The 20064-nt window shown below is 41.0% G+C and overlaps 1 protein-coding gene and 2 long non-coding RNA genes across 6 annotated transcripts; 2 read left to right on the top strand and 1 right to left on the bottom strand.

Annotated features, from left to right (window-relative positions):
- The first annotated feature begins 548 nt into the window (after positions 1 to 548).
- Positions 549 to 1763, top strand: LOC112070515 (uncharacterized). The gene is made up of 3 exons (XR_002893919.2): positions 549 to 706; positions 840 to 982; positions 1069 to 1763. It is a non-coding gene; the product is annotated as an uncharacterized lncRNA (long non-coding RNA).
- Positions 1454 to 14513, bottom strand: LOC112067726 (cell cycle progression protein 1). 4 transcript variants are annotated; one of them, XM_070439006.1, is made up of 11 exons: positions 14368 to 14513; positions 11702 to 11794; positions 11227 to 11341; positions 10871 to 10956; positions 10561 to 10768; positions 10222 to 10317; positions 8030 to 8356; positions 6664 to 6782; positions 4334 to 4459; positions 2671 to 4031; positions 1454 to 2576 (listed from the first exon to the last, which is right to left on the bottom strand). In XM_070439006.1, the coding sequence occupies exons 2-11, from the start codon at positions 11759 to 11761 to the stop codon at positions 2387 to 2389; spliced, it is 2688 nt and encodes an 895-aa protein (XP_070295107.1). In that variant the 5' UTR covers positions 11762 to 11794; positions 14368 to 14513; the 3' UTR covers positions 1454 to 2386. The 4 variants fall into 4 exon arrangements, with proteins under 4 accessions (XP_070295107.1, XP_070295108.1, XP_023993700.1 ...); XM_070439007.1 differs by having other exon boundaries at positions 11702 to 11772; positions 14368 to 14495; XM_024137932.2 differs by lacking the exon at positions 4334 to 4459.
- Positions 13310 to 20024, top strand: LOC112070513 (uncharacterized). Its single transcript, XR_002893915.2, has 3 exons — positions 13310 to 13416; positions 18449 to 18973; positions 19502 to 20024. It is a non-coding gene; the product is annotated as an uncharacterized lncRNA (long non-coding RNA).
- Positions 20025 to 20064: the final 40 nt, after the last annotated feature.

Genomic DNA, 20064 nt, shown 5'->3' with positions numbered 1-20064 from the left:
ACTCCCTCACGACGCCAGGTCAGCGGAGTCAATCACCACCTTCCGGAGACACCTGAAAACCCCACCCTCTTTAAGGAATCCTAGGATAATAAAGTAATCCTTCTAACCCCCCCCCCCCTTAAAAGAGTTAGATCACTATTGTAAAGTGGTTGTTCCACTGGATATACATAAGGTGAATAGCACCAATTTGTAAAGTCGCTCTGGATATAGAGCGTCTGCTAAATGACTTAAATGTAAATGTAAATGTAAAAACATCCTTACATTAGAACAATTTCATAATAGTGAATTTTTCAGAATTGCACGTTTTTTTCTCCACATTCCAGTTGTCTTGCGCACAAGGAGTTCAGATTCATCTACCTCGTTTTGCCTTTCTCATGGGGTATGTGGGTGAGTGCTACAATTTTTCCTGAAATTTCAATGACTGCAAGTAACCAAACTAGCAACATACAGTCATACCCTATGCACGACATGGGTCCTCGTTTATTGCAGTGGATAGCTTTGTGGAATCTGAGAACCTAGACGGCTGCCGCATGTGCATTATTGTCTCCAACCTAGTCCCAGCCCTGTACACAGGTCTGCTTCACCAGCGAGGCACACTGGATGTCATGGGTCACCTCCAGACCCTGTGTGACAACAGCGATCCTTCAACCCCGCCACTGCCTTAAGTCCTCTTTCTAATGCCCTGTCACTCTACACCTTTCTACAGGTACAGTCCATTTTTGGGGGCTTTTGCATGAGTAAGAACTGTGACATGCTTATAGCTACCGAGGCAGTGCAGTAAATATTCAATATACATTTTTGTAGTCACATCCACTGTCCAATGAAGATGCATTTCCTAGAATGTCCACCAGATCTCACAGGAGACAAGAGCTATGTTGATGAAGCTGAGAGATTCTTCGCTGATCCTCATCATTGGTTGACCTCATTTCCTTATACGTCAATGCTGCCAACCCACCTGGTGTTCTTTGATGTTCTGAAGAAGGTTAGATACTCTGCATTTTGTAATTCAAGACTAATGGCTCCTTCACTGTTACAATCACTTTTATTATTAGCTTTTTCTGTCCTCAGGAGGTCTCTGCATTCTTGGAGGGGAATAGATTTATGAGAAGTACAGAAATATTCCACAGTCACGTTCCTGAAGAACGAGTTGGAAAAAGCATCCTAGTTTATCAAAGGCACTGAACAGAATGAGAATACATTTCTAAGAAGCACAAAGATTTCTCTTACTCATGTATCTCAAGGACGAGTTTGAAGAAGCATCCTAGTTTACAAAATGCACTGAACAGAACCATCTTGACCATTGGCACAAGCCATTGGGAAGTTATATCAAAATGGATCTGTAATGTAGAGGAATAAATTATAATTAAAACTGAATAACAGATTGATCTTTTAAACACTGAAAATAATGCAACACCTAGCCAGACAGTCCACTATATTAGGGGGGGAGAAGCAATTAATATTCACTTTTTTTTTATTGGGAAGCTGCAATTAATTTTCAACAGCACATCTGTAAATGAAAGGAAATAAATCAGCCTTAATAAAACAAGCCATAGTTGGAATGTTACTGAACAATTTAACGACAACACAGTTGCACTTTATCTCACCATTTTAAACAAATATGTAACGTAGCAGCAAATTATAGAAATCGACTGTGGAACCAGCTTGCATTCTTGCAAGTATTTCTCAGTGGTTTTGCTACTTTTAAAGTTTTACTGCACACAACAGTATCATTGTCAGCAATTGTTTAGGCTATCATCTCACAATTATCAATTTGGAATGGAAATTAAAGTGTATTTGTCAGTGCATAACTTCTCAATGCCACTGACAAAAATTATATTTCTTTCCATTGTTGGATCCATCCAATGAATCATTATTCATTTGCAATAGGCCTACATTTAGACAATTAAAATGGTAACAGATTATTATTTTTTATTTTTTTAAACAAGGCCCAAAAATAAGAAATGTTGTGCAAATTAGTCAGTGATGGCTCTTAAAAAGAACATGAACATGTAACAGCTGACCTGATGACAATGAATGTGTACTACAGAGTTAGCTACTGTCAGATTTACTTACTGTATTCCCATGTTTAATTGCTGTAGTTAGTCATATTTAAAGACAATTCATGGCTAAATCATTGCAGCAATAATCTTCTTTGTGCGCATGAGATTAGATGCAGTCAGATACACCACCATTGACACTAACCTAAGGATTGCTTACACAACACAGGAAGCAAGGGGACATTCGGCAGAGTTAAAAGAACATTGTGCAAAATCACAAAAACAGAAGAATAAGAAGTGAAAAGGCTTTCCATCAAACACATCCTAAATAGCCTTTGCAACTACAATATCAGCCATTATTAAAACGGATTCATTAGGTAAGATTATTCTCAATATTTGGGATCAAAGGGCATAGGACCCAACTCTATTTTTACATCAGCCATGTGTCTGTCTGTGTTCCGTCCTGCTCTGCTCCACTTCCTCTCTCTTTGTGACCGGGGCCGGGCCCTCTGATTGCGCTGCTGCTGCTTGGCTAGTCTTTCTTCTTTAGTATCCGTATTTGGCACTTCAAAGGGTCTACTGTGAGTTGGCAAAAAGAAATGTCAGAATATGGTAAAGCACAACATTCACAAGATCCTATTGAAAAAAACAGTTATGAAAACTATAAACTTACCTTGACCCATAACGTTTTGAGTAGGTATCTCCAAAGAAGTGCCTGTAGACATACTCATCAAGATCTTCAAAGACGTCATCGTTGTGGCCATGGTACTCATCCATGTCCTCCAGGTAGTCTTCCACACCACTAACAAAGTCTGTGAACAGCATCTGATCGTGGATGAAGACGCCRTTGTGAAAGAAATTKTTWATAAAGCTCTCCAGCTCAGTCCAGTGGTGGAAGTGGTCAACCTCCTGCTGGAGGTAGCTGTGAAGCAGCTGGTTGAACTCATCTGCTCTTATGGGGTCCATSGCTTTGTTGAAGAGGCTCATGGATTCTTGGTAGGCACAGTCGAAAACCCCAGAGCAACCTTTGGGCACTCCTCTTTGTTGTKGCTCAGCSTCTGGGTCCTCCTCAACTTTACYCCCTGACTTCCGGGTGTTACGGTGTGCCTGGAAAGAGTCRTCAGTGGATTTACGAGGGTGACGATGCAGGGGCTTGTGGGTTMTGGGCTGCCATGGTTCCTCCTCTGAGTGCTTGTTTCCATGGTCTCTATGATRCTCCTGCTGCTCAGGCTTGGCWTCCTTCCTCTCGTGAAACCTCCGATCGTGAGGCCGGTAAGTCTTGTCCATCATACGCGAAGCAGAGTCCTTGAAGTGGCGGAAGGTGGATTTCACAGAATCGGAGAACTTCCTCAGATTCTCCTTCACAGCCTCTTTGGCTTTCGTTATCTGCTCTTTGTGATGGTGCACAAACTCCTTGGTGGAGTTCTTCACCGCATCAAAAGTGTCTTTCACCTTCCCTATCACGCCATCCTTGGACCTCTTGACTTTGGCCTGCTCGTCTCCCTTGGCCCGCTCCTCTTTGGTTTCCACATAGAGCCTCTCCCAAAGGTCAGAGCGCTGCTGCTCAAAGCTCAGCTTCTTCTGCAACTCCATGAGCCGTGACTGCAGCTCCTCTGTCTCCGGGTCGACCTCTCCTCCAGCCCTGGTGTTGCGGCTGCTCAGCTGCTCCCTAAGCTGGTCAGTCACCCTCCGCTCATTATCCAGCTCCCTCCTCAGCGTCTGGGCCTCAGCCATCAGGGCCTCCCTCTGGCTCAGGAAGCTGCGGAGGCGCTGCGTCTCCTCCTCCAGGTGGTCCTTCAGCCTCTGGTTCTCAGACAGTATGGAGTCTGCCCCGGCCCCAGTCTCCTCCAGTTCTCGGATCTGGGAGCGCAGGTTCCTCAGCTCCTCCTGAAGGGTGGACAGGGACTCCTCCTCACGCTCCAGGGAGCTCTTCAGCAGCTGGTTCTCCACCATCAGGTGACTCTGCTTAGACTCAATCTTAACCCTCTTTTCGCCAGTCTGCTTCAGTTTCACGACCAAGTCTTCTTTCTGGGCCTTGGTTCAAAACAAAAATACATAATTTGTTATGCATCCACAAAGGAGTATTAGCAAAACACTTAACATATGAACAACAAGGGGAACAGTTGGGCTTAAATTAATAATGAAGATGGTTAACTGTGAAACGATGACAAAATACAATTTCTTCACAGTCAGAGGAATAAACGACAAATCAATGAATGGTGAATTTTGTTGCAGCATTTGAATCTTTATCTGTAGATATTAGTCCACCTTCAATTTATATGGAAAGATCCACCACTAGTGTTACATTTTAACCGTAACCTGTACTTGCATGTTACCTGTAGCTGGGCCTGTTTGGATCTGAGATCCTGGTTCTCTTTAGTAAGCTTGTCCATAATCCCTGTGAGGGACAGCATCATGTCACTCTTGTCCTTTAGGTCTTCTCTCAGACTCTTAACCACGTCCTAAACGTGTGGAAACAGCATCACCAAAGTGAGCAAATGCATTGCTATAAAATGAGAATACACTTAAGCTTCATCTCACTCTACAGTTAAGTGGAGTGTCAAATGGTTCTCAAGGGGGCAAAAAGCCATCAAAAACAAATCGTAGAGAATCGTATTCGTAGAGAATAGTCACGTAACATGAAGAGTTTAAATGTGAAATCACAAATATAGCTGCGAGCAGCGATATGAACAGGGGTCACAGGATAAAAAAGGAGAAAATATCAGTTGGATAACAAAGAAAGCACTTTATCATGTAGGAACTATCTTCCTTTATGTGCAATCACTGAAAGCATTGAGAAGAAGATTTCAAGAATTTTTATCATTAGCATATGTGCATCTTTTGGTACAGTGTGGCCATATTTGAATGCAGAGAAGAAGAAAAAACTATTAAAAGCCTTATGTCTAAATACAAAATCTGGAGTGAATCTGATGTATGGTTCATAAGGAGAATATGCCTGCAGATGATTTTGAGCATTAGCATTACATGACTTGTTAATAGTTTCCTTGTTTTTGAGATATCAAAACCAAATTCAGTGTGGTTCATCTTAGGGATGTCCATGACAGCGATGACAAATTTCAAGTTGCTAGACCACTATGGAGTATATTTACACTGGTTTAAATGGACACATAATCCGATTTTGACCAATCCCTTCGTCTTTCTCAAAGTAATTTAAGACATGTACCATGGGCTTACTTTCCAAAGTTGGTGTAATTTGGTCCTATGGTTCATGAGAAGAAGATTTTTGAAGTATTTTAAACCTATTTTAGCATATACGCATCTACTGGTAAAGTGTGGCCATCTTTGAATGCATCAATGTTTATTTACTCTTTAGGAACTATTTTGATGAGTCCAAAGACCACATTTGGAGTGAATCTGACATTTAGTCCATGAGATTTATGATTATTTTACATAGTCAAAAGTAAATTGTTAAGTTTCCTTATTTTTAAAGATATCAATGCCAAACTTAACATGGTTCAGTTAAGTTAAGTTGATAGGCAATTTTGAAGTGGATTTACAAAGGACTTAAATGGACACGTAAAATCTGATTATCAATAACTCAGCCATCTTGTAACCAATCCCTTAGCTTTTCTCTTACTAAGTTAAGAGATGTACCATGGGCCTACATGCCGAATTTGGTCTTAAGTTTTCCAAAATGTTCAAGATGGAGAAAAATCTATGCTGACGGACTTTATGGGTCCGTGAGGCAAATTTGTTCAGCATAAAGAAAGACACCTACATACAACGTTTCAAGTCTCTAGGTTAAACGGGGCGGCGGATATGAGGGTTTAAGTGAGGTTGCTTAACACTGCCACCTTTAGGCCAATCGGTGCAATCATTTTTTGTCTAAGTTAATCATAGTTTCGGTGTGCCAAATTAGAAAAACAGTTACCAATCAAATCTTAAGTTATTTGACCAAGTCAAGAAAAAAAAATCTAAGCATAACAATATATTTCAGTGTTGCTGTGAACCCCTAAATATAAACCACAAAAACAAGGATAGGCTACACAGTATAATATAGGGTGCTTGCAATGTATTTCAATACAAGGACCTCATTGCCTAAAGAAACATTTTGCTACTGTATGTCATATCAAACTATCTGAGATCAGTGGAAAATGTAACAAAGCTAGATAGTGTTTGACCACTTCCTTTGAAGCATAATTTGTAAAAAWTTTTTTTTAAATAAAATACATCCTTCCGTGTGGTTGGTGGTGAAGATACATTATTTTGCGAGCAAATTGCTCTCTGGAAGAAGCAATAGTGTGCTTTAGTTGAGGCATAAGCATACTTACCACAGATGTTAGATTTTCTTGACGAATAATAGTGAAATGAGTGCCCACTGAGCATTGCTGTAAAAGTTGTGGATAGATCAATTTAATATTGAAATGCTTAAAAGTTCTTCCTAAAATATGATACTGATAGTTCCAAATGTGACATTAGGACTACTGGCACTTTAATGCCTGAAATCTCCACGTGTTCAGTCAAAAGAATGAGAGAATTCTATAGCTGAAACAAAGTTCACCAAAGATTTTTTTTTTTTTAAACAATCTGTTTCTAAGACAGGAAAATAACATGTATTTTGTTTTATTATGCTAATTTATTTGAGAAGGATAGAGGGAGGTGGCTTATGATACCTAAATGTATGCATCAAGAACTCTTTACAGACCTTGCTGATGACATTTGGTCCTTTATGACACTGAGGCTGCAGATCTCTCGAATTACCAAGGTCGTTCACTCCACAGAGCTTCTCCACAATCTTCTGCCTCTCCTGAACCTGTACTGTGCCTGTGTTAGAATGAAATATTTGGCATTCCCTTCATTTTCCATAGGCATAGACATGATTCACCAGATGATAATACACATTCAAGAATAGTAACACAGAAGTAGAAAAAGTACACCACGAAGTACACCACGTCATGTTAGGTGCAATAAAAAGGGTTCCCATTCTTGGACAAACAAACATTTCAAGACTTATCCATGCAGCCCAATTAGGGTTTCCAAGATTCAAAACTATTTGGTGACATTGATCAGCAGTGGCAAAATGAACTCAATAACAGCAATTTGTTATTGTGTGTATGGTTATTGACTTATGACCACACTCGCTGGCAAATTAGGAAACCCCCGACATTCCATGTGTGGGATGTAGGTGTTGGAATTCCCTGACCCTTGGGAAATTAGGAACCCATTGTTACCTCACCTTACCAAAGAAGATGGCACATGAAAGTAATATACTACCACACACAAAAACAGAAAATAAATTGACTTACAATAAACAAGTGTCCCATCATGAGCATCTGGTTTGGAGTCAACTCACAAAATGTGGCACACCTCTATGATTATGTTTATCAGTCATATTCAGAATGTCACCTTTCAGCCAGCTCTGAGCTGCCAATAACATTGGAAAACTGATTGCTTATTGACCACAACCCAGATACTGTATTACATTTTTACATTTGAACCATTTAGCAGACACGCTCATCCAGAGTGACTTACAGGAGCAATCCGGGTTAAGCGCCTTGCTCAAGGGCACATCGACCCTCTTAACCACTAGGCTACCTGCCACCCCATGACTAAATTATTTGTTTCTACACATAACAAACATTCTGATGAGGATGGATTCAAGAAGTCAACAGAAGCACTGTAATTCTCTTTTCACTATCTTAATAGGATGTGTATCCTTTCAATATGATCAAATATATCTATGTAGGCACTTGACATGCTTTGCATAATCCCACTAAACACACATAGGTTTAGTTTGTGCTATTCAAAACTACGATGCGGTGATGACACATGACATTCACATGACATTATCATGACTTATGCACCTAAGCAAGTTGAGTTAGACAATTACCCTCATACCATCCACTCCATACTGTACCTTCAAATTTTCCTAGAACACAAAACCGACCACAAGTTAAAACTGCTAAAACAGCCCTCCTCGTGAATTCCTTTTACCAATGATTCCATACTTATAATGAGCAACATTGAAATTCTTCATCACATATGTACCAATACTTTCCCATGATGCTTACCATAGAAGTGACCAAAGCCCATGCTGATGGCGATGATGAGGGCTAGTAGGATACATTTGTTAAGGGTGCTGCTGACATGGCCTTGAGGTGGGGCTGCAACGCAAGGTTCCTGCTGCACCTCCTCCTCCTGTACCTCCTTCTGGTCCTCCTCTTGAGTCTCCTCTCGGTCACTGTGGCCAGACTCCTGCACCTCCTCTCCAGGCTCAGGCACAGAGCTAGTGGTGCTCTTCCTCACCCTGCGCCTCCGCACTACTGGGGTGACCTGCTCTCCTCCCTCATCCTCACTGCTGCTGGAGTCTGCAACCACAGGCTGCTCCGCAGGGAAAACTGCAACATACACACACCCACACAGAATCATTAGTGCACTGAACCATAATTACAAGGTAGACATTTAGGTTGACATGCTTGTAAACCATGCTTATGCTGCTAAAATAATTAACAGCACATTGCTGCTTAAAATATATTGTTTTAATTGCCCTCATTGATCTAGTAGCAAAGTGCGGTCCATGGCAATATATCATGTCTCCATTCAATTCTAATTAAAGAGCGACTGCCCCTAAAAAGCTACTTCTCATTTTGAAAATGGCCTATGTGGCATCGATATGAGTCAGAAACAGTTATGCTACTATCAAAATTGACTACAAAGTGTAAATGGGATAATTTTGGTCATAAAGTCAGTCTCGTCCAAAACAATGATTTGCGAGATGGAAAGAAAATGTATGGGTACCGTAACAGTTTTCCTTGGGTTGGGTTTATTTCAATCCTGCCCACAGTTGGCAGCACCAAGTAATCATCAATTCAGCGCTCAGCTGCAGGCGACCCCATCGTAGTGCCCATGGTCAATTTGGTTTGACATGTGATATCCCTATGGGGCTATTTAGGGACCATCAGTAAATTACACAATGTACATGGGACAATATTTTAAAATGTCAATAGCTCCAAATGTACTTACTTAAAAACCTCAAACCTGCTATAAATTGTGGAAATTCAAATATTGAAAGCATTGAATGAGAAAATTAAAGGATGTGAAACATTAAAATATTGTCCCCATTTACAGTCATTTATTGACGGCCCCTAACTAGCCCTAGAGATAAGCTATTCAATGTCAAACCAACTTTGCCACAGCGGCACACCAGAGGGTGAAGCTAATTGGCTAAATAAGTTGGCTAGCACTAACTAGCCAAGGCGATATCAAGACAAGACCTGGTTAGCCTTTCAAGTTATCTAGAAAGGTGAGTGATTGTACATCCACTCTGCCAAAACAGTACACAAACACTTGCCACGTGTGAACACACACACACACACACACACACACACACACACACACACCTTAACCCCCCCCCCCCCAAGACAACTCTTATTTGGCTTCGGCCATGGCTGCTGCATTTCTCAATGACCAAGTTCAAAAACAGTCCTGTAGGTTTTCAGTCTAGCACACCTGATTCTAACAATTAGCTGGTTTAAAAACCAGGTGAGTTACAACTGAGATTGGCGCAAAAACCTACAGGAGGGTAGCTCTCCAGAAACAGGGTTGGAGACCCCTGTTGTAAAGCTAGGCATCATGACATTGGTGCACATTCAACTGGGGAAACAAAAAATAATGCTTTAGTCTTCCAGAAGAAATGCCAAACCTGTAAAACGGACCCACATTGCTGTGAAAATGTGCTTATGTTTTGATTAACAATAACCATTGATTGCAAAATCTGATTAAAGACATCCCTCTGGTAATAGGAGCAACATGTAAACAACATGCCTCGGTATCAAGTTTAATCTAGGTTACATGATCACAGAGGTGAACCCTAGCCTAAAGTTAAAAGAGAAATACAGGAGATCCAGAATAACAACTAATCAAATATTCTGATATACAATTTTTCAGAAATAAAATGCATTATAGGCTGGGCTAATTAAACATCAGGTATATCAGTCAAACCAATGACATTTAACCAAATCATCACATGGGCAACTTCCAGTTGTTAAGCCTAAAAAAACACACATCATGCCGAAATACCACGCAAGTATTTCGTTTCACACATTTAGTTGCGGTTGCTACACCCTTCAAAAGAAGCAGAACTTGTTTACATCATCGGACAGCATTTGCCCTGACAACAGTTTATCAGGTTTAGACCTGCCACACTGTGTTGAGCAAGACAAGCAGCACACTATCATATTCACACCAGTCCAGTTTATACCACCTGAGAGAGAACGGCTGCCAGACATCTGCCCTTTCAGTTGGCAGCCCAAGTCCCACAGACTCTGTGGAAGCTTCCAGTGGCGCATCATCAGCCTGGCTTTAGGACAAGGGGAAGGGGATAGGAAGGAGTGCTTTGTTGGTTTCTTCTGTTTGTCGTCATGCCCTATCTGTTCTCTTATCCACTTAAGTTGATTGATCATCACCAGACCATCAAACCTTGCATGGAAACATCTCTAACTTTGAACTGTGAAGATAAATACAAATGTATCTAAATTCTCCAATTTACCTCATATTGGAATTCATTGAAACATCCCCTAAAGGGTGTGTTGGTTTGCCCTACCAGTCTCTGCTGCGCTGAAGGTGTACTGGCTGCTGGAAGAGGTGCCCAGGTAGAGCTCCTCACTGACTGCTCCCTCTTCCTCCTCCACCGTCTGCTCATCCCAAGGCCCGAGCTCAGTCTCCCTCGTGTCCACCAGAGTCACAATGTCAGAGTGGTCACTGGAGGAGCACAGAGTCACTTGCTCGTCCCCGGCCACCTCACCTCCAGCCTGCAGAGGATATTCCACATGGTTGGCATAGGGACTGGAAATATAGCGACATGGGAATCATACAAATATACAGCTGAAGAATGTTTTGTTTTTATCCCTCACCTCAGAAGCAGACAATGTTTCATCTAAGGTTTCTTCTTTTAGAGTGGCATCAAGAGATGACTCACCCCTCTCCTCAGTGAACTCAGCTGAAACACATTTAGAGGACATTTAAAATTTGAAGACAAGTTGAGTACACGCCATCTACTGTGAGCACATAACATCTCAATACATCTATAAATGTATAAATGTTTCATTACAGATGGTTAAACCAAATTATGTAGTGTTTTTCTGATACATGTATATTACAATGTTGTAACAGTTTTATCCCAGTCATCGATAGTTTTTTTTTGTAATAGGCCTAGATATTTCAAAGTGGTTTCATTTGTCATAACAAGGCATATGGTCACTCCTCCTACCAGAGAGAGAGGTGGGTTGGTTCTGCAGCAGCTCTGGCTCCAGCACTGCGCTCTCTGGGAGATCAGATCCACATTCCAGGCCGTTCTCTGGCCCCAGGGCCTCAATATCTGAACCCTTAGAAACAAGCCTATTATATTAGCCTACCACATTTTAGACAACCCTACATTAAGGCATACTATGATCTCCAGTTCACTGTATTAACCATTAGGCTTTCAAATTAATCTAGACAGTCGGCATAATGGCATTGACTGCCATAAAGGCACTCAAGAAGTAACCAAGATGACATGAAACTTTGAATTAGTAAGTCACTGTAACAGTCATATCCATAGGCCAGTCCCATTAGAGTGCACTGAGGAATTTCAAGGGCTCTGGTTCCTAGTACTGGACTATTGGTCCTACAAGGGTTAGCTGAGGTGCTCAGGCTGATGGGGAATCAAATAAGGACCCAGGTATAGTCAGAAAGACTTGACTTACTTCATTACTTATGATAGTCCACCCACAGGAGGACTCTGTGTCACTTGAGCTCTCTGACATGGCTCCGCCAGCTGGTAAAAATAATGGAGCACACTGTAAAAAAATGCATTGTGAATTTTTATTTTTTGCACAAGAGGAACATTTGAATACTCAAATGCAAAATGTATCATTCTGCATAAAACCACAGTTCACTGATATGACATTGAGATAAGACAGTTCACAACAACAGTACACAGACATTGCAGCATAATGCATGCCTTGTTGACAGGGGAATGTCTAGCTCTCAAAAACCATTAATCTCCATATGGAGGGTTTTCAGCCATTACATTCGCTCACATTTGCATCCATGTAAACTACAATTTTGACGATGTGTTTTAACGTTTAGAAACGTCATTCTAAACATATGCTGGTATGCCCCTTATCTTTCATGTCAGCGAGAACATTTTTCAAATAAAAAAGATACACGTACTGTAGCAGTTTTGCACAGATTCATACACTGTGTGTGCCTCCAGTTGACGAACTACACTTCCTCACTAGTTAGCTTACACCAAAGATTATGGATATACTGACAATATTCTATCTATCTGTTCTTTGGGTTGGTGGATACATCTCATTATTATAATACTTTTTGGAATATTCGATGAGGGTTGTTGACTTTAACCACCTGTATTCAATGGAGAGAGATGCTATGCTACTAGCCTCATGCCATGACTATGCATAGCCATCTCGAGACAACTCGGATATAAAGCGTTTTTTCTCAAAGTTGCCAGTGTTGTGTCGAAAATATCCTCCTGCCAGAATCCCCCAATTCTAATTTCCTTAATTTTGTGGCTAGAGTCAAATACTTTCTGTGGCACACATCAGAGTCAAATACTTTCTATAGAACAAACTTCACGTCAGGATAGGCAACCGAAATGAATAATTAATGTATGTGTGTTATATTAAAACAGAGGGAGTAAAATGTTGGCAAGCAATAAACATTTCAGAACAACTATGGCTGAGATATTATCCTTACACTTTCAAAGATACTAGTCGAATAAGCCATGGGAGAGATTACGAATTTTGGCAAAGAGATGTATTTATAGACTAATACAAATCAGTATCGGATTTAGGTACGGGCAACATGGGCAGCCGCCCAAGGCGGCACGGGGCGCCCGCACTCGGGCTGAAGAGTGGGTTCGCCCAGGGCACCGTACAAGCTAGAACCGCCACATACACTTGAAAACTGCAGACAAAAATGCTTTCTGCTACTAAGATCAGTGAAATGTAGGCTAAATTGACAACGGTGTGGAGAGCAGAAATCTCAACTAGAACAAGTCGCAGCAATGAAGAACGCGAAGGGGGGAAGTATTCTGCCAGGGAGGAGATTTTCGGCACAACACCGGGATATCCACGTGTCCTACTTATATCAGTACACTCTTAACATACACTCTGAACAACTTATGCTTATATTCGAGAAAAAGAAGCCATTCGTTTTTTTGTTGACCAAATTCGAGTCATTATTGACCTCCATACAAAAACTCCTTGCTCGGTGAAAAAAACACCACCTAAAGGAGGGAGACAGGTTTTCTGCCGAGTTGGACATCTCTCTTCCTCTCTGCTTACACACACAGGTGTTCTGAACACACTAGACACCAGGTGGCGAATGATGTCTTCCGTAAACAAGCGCTCTAACGTGGAGATATGGCTGTGTGGGAACACTAACCCAATATAAGGTGTGTAGTAATTTACATTTTGTTTTAAATAAATAATGTTTCACTGATATGAAAGATACGTTACTTCCAAAACAGTACCGCAAGCGATGCGTGTAATGTTTAGAGTAAGCGTCGGGGCACTTAACACAACTCCCCCGGTAAGAAGATACTATCGTCAATAGGCGCTAAAGTAGTTTGCGTCTATGAATGGTAGGGGATGTCATGCTGACCCCCTTTGCTGGTGAATGATTGCACCAATGCCCCACTTTTGGGGAGATCGAAAACTGTTTGTATGTTTCTCTGTATAGGCATAATCTTTTTGCAGCAGAACATGATAAAGAGTTTATACAGCTTTCAGAGTACCCAGTAGTGGTTGTGTAGAATGTGGGTTGTGGGGGGCATTTTGGAAAAACATTTTGGAATACTGTTACTTTACCACCTAACTAGTTTACTGGTGAAGGAAAACGAAGCCTAGTGAGTATTGTTTATATTATTTCAACAAACCGAGTTTGGTGTGCACGGTTCAATGCATGGGGGCCTTCGTAGCTGCACTGTGCAGGATTGCAATGCTGCCAGCTAATTAGCTAGCCAACTACAGTTAGCACATGAGGAGTCCAATCCGCAATAGATTATTCAACAAATGGATGTCTGGATATATATATATATATATAGCTAACTAACGTTACATATGTAGCTATGTAACGTTATTATATGCACGATATTAACAATTATCATAAGAAATGACACAATCAGGTGAAAATGCGAACTGAGGGGTGGTTTCTGCAAACAGCTGCTAGATAGACTGAAATTTAAACAGCTTCTTGCTAGCTACCTAACAGTAATAGCTAGCCACTCGCACAGTTAGCTACTAGTACGCGTTAGTTTATCTAACTTATCCTACTCTGTAACGACAAGAAGTATGACTTACAAACCACTCTAACCTGACAAAACATCAGACAGTAATATCATTACCCAGTAAGTTTCCAACGTAGAAAGTGCGAATTTCTGCAAACGATTCTTGATATTGCAGTCACAATTGCGCCCTCACAGCTTCATCGATTTCAATTCAACAACAACACAATCAGCGTCTCGTCAGCAACACTAAAACTAGTACTTCCGATCACAGAATTTCGAAAGCGTTCTAAATAAAAGTCTCCCACGTAATTGTAGAAACGTGTTAATAACCTGTATTTATTCATGATACATGAAAAATAACTGTTTAAACATTAACAATGAAGGGGGCAGGGGACAGGCAGCAGGGTAAATGCAGGGCATGCTCAGACACTGAAAGAGAGGACACAAAGACCTCTGGATTATTCTGCTATTTCAATTGCAATTAATTATGTTATGCAACACAATGAAAAGAGTGATAATGCATTTTTGAAGTTGCCCAAATTCTGCAATGGCCAACTGCTACAAAAAACACAGAAAGGATTTGTGTCGGGCTGCTTAAATGGAAAGATGAGAATTTTGATATCGACCTATGTGCTTGTGTTATGCAGCTAAAGGAAGGCATAGGCAGGGATAGTAAAGTGGTGGAGTCTGTGCCGGACACTGGTGTTAATCAGGTGCTTGAATTAATTGAGTCACAGGAAGGAGTAGTAAAGGGTGGACCTAGTGCTATAGTAGGAGTTGAATGTACTGATAGTGATGCTGTTCTCTGTAGTGATAAAGTTAACTATGGAGTTGACCGTACTGATAAAAGCATAGATCAGAATAAGTTCACACAACGGATTATAAATGCCATTGAACCCCCAAATTTGACACATAAATTGTATCGGGGTCGTCGTGATGTTGGGGAGCACAAGAAAGTTAAGACTTGCCACAGAAAGGGGAAAAAAAGAATAATACATGTTTAGATTATCATGCTAGTTCAATGCCAGTACATGCCGTCATGCAGCATAATGACAAAACTTTGCAATGGCCATCTGGAACAACCATTGAACCATTGTCATTAATCGTAGTATCAAAATTCTTAAGAATATGTGTAACAAGAATATAAGTAAAATTCAAAGTCTTGTTAATGAGATTGAGGAAGAGGTTGAGTTGACCAACTCTTTGAGTCTGTCACCCATATGTAATGACATAGGAGATAAGCGTGACAGCACAAACTTAAGTCAGTGCAACACTGTCAAAGACAGTACACTAATTGATAATAAAAAAACACCAATCAAACACAAGAGTGGGGAGGAGAAATGCAGTGAAACGTAAATATGGTGAGGAATGGGTCACACATTAAAAGAAACCCAAAACACTGTTTTGTTGCTGTAAATAACCAAATAACAGTAAATGAGCAATGCTAGCATGTGATAGCTGTGAAATTGGTATCCATTTGATAGTCAAAAAGATGTAGAATTTGCTACTTTTCTATGCAACTCAGAATCATGTCGAGTTCATGTACAGCCATTGCAAAATGGATTTAGTCTTAAAGTGGACTGTGACACATTTATACATTCTATTGCTAGTGACAAGGTGAAATTAAACAAAATGGTACAAACAGAGAATGTAAATTAGGCTCAGGTTCAAAACCTATTGCCTGTGGAGAGTTTAAATGATGGAATGTCAACTGTTCAGAGAAGACCCTGACTGCCAACTTAATATGCAAAATGTACACACTTTTGAGGATAAAGAACCTGCTTCTGAGTTTCATCCTGATGTAGCCAGTAATTCACATGACGAAGTGTCAGTGGTGCTGCTCAATCAAATCTCAGACACCCAAGATATTGGGATTTAATACTACCACTTAAAGACAGAAAGTTGTGGTACAAGTTGTCATACAGGTTTATTAGATGAGGAAATCATAAGCTCTATGACAACTGATACAGATGAGCAGCATGTAACTGGAGAGGTAGGTTGATGTATAAATAAGCAGGGATACACTGAAATGTGTTTTGTCAGATGAGACAAACTTTGGATGGTTCCAAATAATGGTGTGTTTACATTGACTCGTGATGAATGGAAGAGGGTCCATTTGGAGCGGAATGGTGGTACAGTATTTGGTTAGTAGGGAACCTAATGAGTCTTTTGCACCTCACCTTAGCTGAGACAGTAAACGTTTTTCTCTACAGTGATACAGTCCAATATGTATTCCATATACAGAGAACTGCATTGCTGGCTATGTTCTGTTGCATGGGTAAATAGTCACAAACTCTGAATTACCAAATAATTTGTATTTATTAGCAAAAGATAATAAGACAACTGCTGGGTACAACACATAGCGTTATGGTTTCACAGAACTAAACTCAGCAAAAAAAGAAACGTCCTCTCATTGTCAACTGCGTTAATTTTCAGCAAACTTAACATGTGTAAATATTTGTATGAATATGACAAGATTCAACAACTGAGACATAAACTGAACAAATTCCAGAGACATGTGACTAACAGAAATAGAATAATGTGTCCCTGAACAAAGGGGTGGTCAAAATTAAGAGGAACAGTCAGTATCTGGTGTGGCCACCAGCTGCTTTAAGTACTGCAGTGCATCTCCTCCTCATGGACTGCACCAGATTTGCCAGTTCTTGCTGTGAGATGTTACCCCACTCTTCCACCAAGGCACCTGCAAGTTCCTGGACATTTCTGGGGGGAATGGCCCTAGCCCTCACCCGCCGATCCAACAGGTCCCAGACGTGCTCAATGGGATTGAGATCCGGGCTCTTCGCTGGCCATGGCAGAACACTGACATTCCTGTCTTGCAGGAAATTACACACAGAATGAGCAGTATGGCTGGTGGCATTGTCATGCTGCAGGGTCATGTCAGGATGAGCCTGCAGGAAGGGTACCACATGAGGGAGGAGGATGTCTTCCCTGTAACGCACAGCGCTGAGATTGCCTGCAATGACAACAAGCTCAGTCCGATAATGCTGTGACACATGTCGGACCCTCCACCTCCAAATCGATCCCGCTCCAGAGTACAGGCCTCAGTGTAACGCTCATTCCTTCGACGATAAATGTGAATCTGACCATCCCCCCTGGTGAGACAAAACCGCGACTCGTCAGTGAAGAGTACTTTTTGACAGTCCTGTCTGGTCCAGCGACGGTGGGCTTGTGCCCATAGGCGACGTTGTTGCCGGTGATGTCTGGTGAGGACCTGCCTTTCAACAGGCCTACAAGCCCTCAGTCCAGCCTCTCTCAGCCTATTGCGGACAGTCTGAGCACTGATGGAGGGATTGTGCGTTCCTGGTGTAACTCGGGCAGTTGATGTTGCCATCCTGTACCTGTCCCTCAGGTGTGATGTTCGGATGTACCGATCCTGTGCAGGTGTTGTTACACGTGGTCTGCCACTGCGAGGACGATCAGCTGTCCGTCCTGTCTCCCTGTAGCTCTGTCTTAGGCGTCTCACAGTACAGATATTGCAATTTATTGCCCTAGCCACATCTGCAGTCCTCATTCCTCCTTGCAGCACGTTCAAGCAGATGAGCAGGGACCCTGGGCATCTTTCTTTTGGTGTTTTTCAGAGTCAGTAGAAAGGCCTCTTTAGTGTCCTAAATTTTCAGAACTGACCTTAATTGCCTACCGTCTGTAAGCTGTTAGTGTCTTAACAACCATTCCACAGGTGCATGTTCATTAATTGTTTATGGTTCATTGAACAAGAATGGGAAACAATGTTTAAAACCTTTACAATGAAGATCTGTGAAGTTATTTGGATTTTTACGAATTATCTTTGAAAGACAGGGTCCTGAAAAAGGGAAACTTATTTTTTTGCTGAGTTCAGGATAAGACACGAGGCTTTAAACCACTAAAGGGTGCTACTCGGACAAGACACATGAGGCTATAAGCCACAAGGCCATATAATCATCCAGGAATACAACTCAAACAAACTGGAAATAAATTGAAACCGTGATAGGATCTGTAAGAATCAAGAAAAACTTGTAAGCATAGAACCAGTCCTATACAATTACATATTCTTTATCTTATATAGAGTAGTAATTCTCTTTAGTTCAGATTTTCCCTTTTGTAGTTATGATTTTTTAAAATACATTATTCACTATGGCTATGTAAAGCGGTAAAAAAAATCATACAGAGATAGCGTTTACCTCAGACTTTTGTTTTGAAGGAAAAACTTGAAAACCGGAAGTCTTAATGGTGCCACTTGGACGCGAATGCTGCTGTCATGACGCTAATAACAACAGACCTTTGCGAAGCTGAAGAACGTGTAACGTGATGAGGGGTAAGTGTAGTTTTAATTTAGAGTTTGCGTGAAGTGAGCACATGTCGTTTGCTAAAGTTGGAAACTACAGCTCCCAGTATATTATGGTCTCTGGATCACGTGATTGATCAGCTGATAAATACATGGGTAGATGTAAACCAACATACTAAACTCATGATTTTAGTCTACTGCAATGAATATATGTAAATGGGTTGGCTATATTCAATACGCCCAACTTCATGTAAGGTTTGTATAATAATACACACAAGGCTTAGAATGAAGAGATATGAAGCAAGGAGGATGATCCTTCCGATCTAGTACATCTACATCTACTTCAACTGTCGCGTCAATACCGTTGCAAAGGAGGGTAGCTACGGTAACCAACATCCTGAATCCACGACAGAGGTCTGTCCTCACCAACCAATTATCAAGGTAAGTCTTACTTTAGGAGTTTACAAAGTTTGTCTGAACCTTGTAGCGTTTCATATAACAAGGTTTCCCAAACTCTGTCCTGAGGGGAAGGGCCCAGAACCGAGTTTAGGAAAAACAGTCAAGGCATGCTGATATTCAGAGAGGAGGACGCAAAGAGATAGTTAGGCCCAACTCGGCTGAAAGTCTGTCGCCCACCAGGCAAGGAGATTTTGTATAATGAGTGTCGAATTTTGTCCCTCCAAAAATGTATGGCTTATTTGCTACATTGGCATAACATCTCTCAATTGAATACAGTCGGTTGACGTCAACAACCCTCATATACTTTATTTTTAAGTATTAATATAATGAGATGTATCAACCAATCCAAAAAAAAGAGATAGGCGTGCTGCTTTTTGGACAACGACTCCCATTGTTAGGGTGGAGAGACCAGTATCTTGTCAGTATCCATAATCTTTTATATTTTGGGAAAACCGAGTTTGGGAAACCTTGAACTATTTGATTTTTTTTTGTCATCACCTGACATTCTAGGTAGACTGGTAGGCCTTGGCAACAATGTCGGCTCAACAGCAGGAACAAAGCAGAGCCCTGTGTGCAAACCCTGGGAATCCTGTTTTCTCATGTATGATGACCCCAGTGGTTAAAAACAATTCACATGTGACATGGGCAAAGCCTCAAAGCCCCTTCTACAAGACCACCTCAAGTGACTATGGCGTTAGTCCTCCAACATTTGAATCATCACCCTGTACTTACCACCCACTTTCACAAAGATTCACAGAAGACCTTGGGAACTGTGGGATGTTACGTGACAACTCCTTCAATACAAGTCTTGATCGAAGCAGGGTATATGACTGCCCTAATTTGCAAAACACTATCTGATTTGATTGACATGGTATAACATTGTCTTAGTGTTGATTAAACTACCTGGTGGACCTTCACTCCATTGACAATGATTGGTGTCCTGAAAATGCATAAAAGCTGTACATTTAAGTTCTACAATATGCATGTTGTATCATTCTACTTACACACAAATTAAAGCATAGTATTACTTGCACTTATGTTATTTGTGACATACAGAAACACACTAATAGCTG

This window comes from Salvelinus sp. IW2-2015, unplaced genomic scaffold, assembly GCF_002910315.2.
Source record: "Salvelinus sp. IW2-2015 unplaced genomic scaffold, ASM291031v2 Un_scaffold1349, whole genome shotgun sequence".
In the NCBI taxonomy this organism is placed as follows: domain Eukaryota; kingdom Metazoa; phylum Chordata; class Actinopteri; order Salmoniformes; family Salmonidae; genus Salvelinus; species Salvelinus sp. IW2-2015.
The sequence above is the reverse complement of the archived record's forward strand: the minus strand, read 5'-3'. Positions and strand labels throughout refer to the sequence as shown.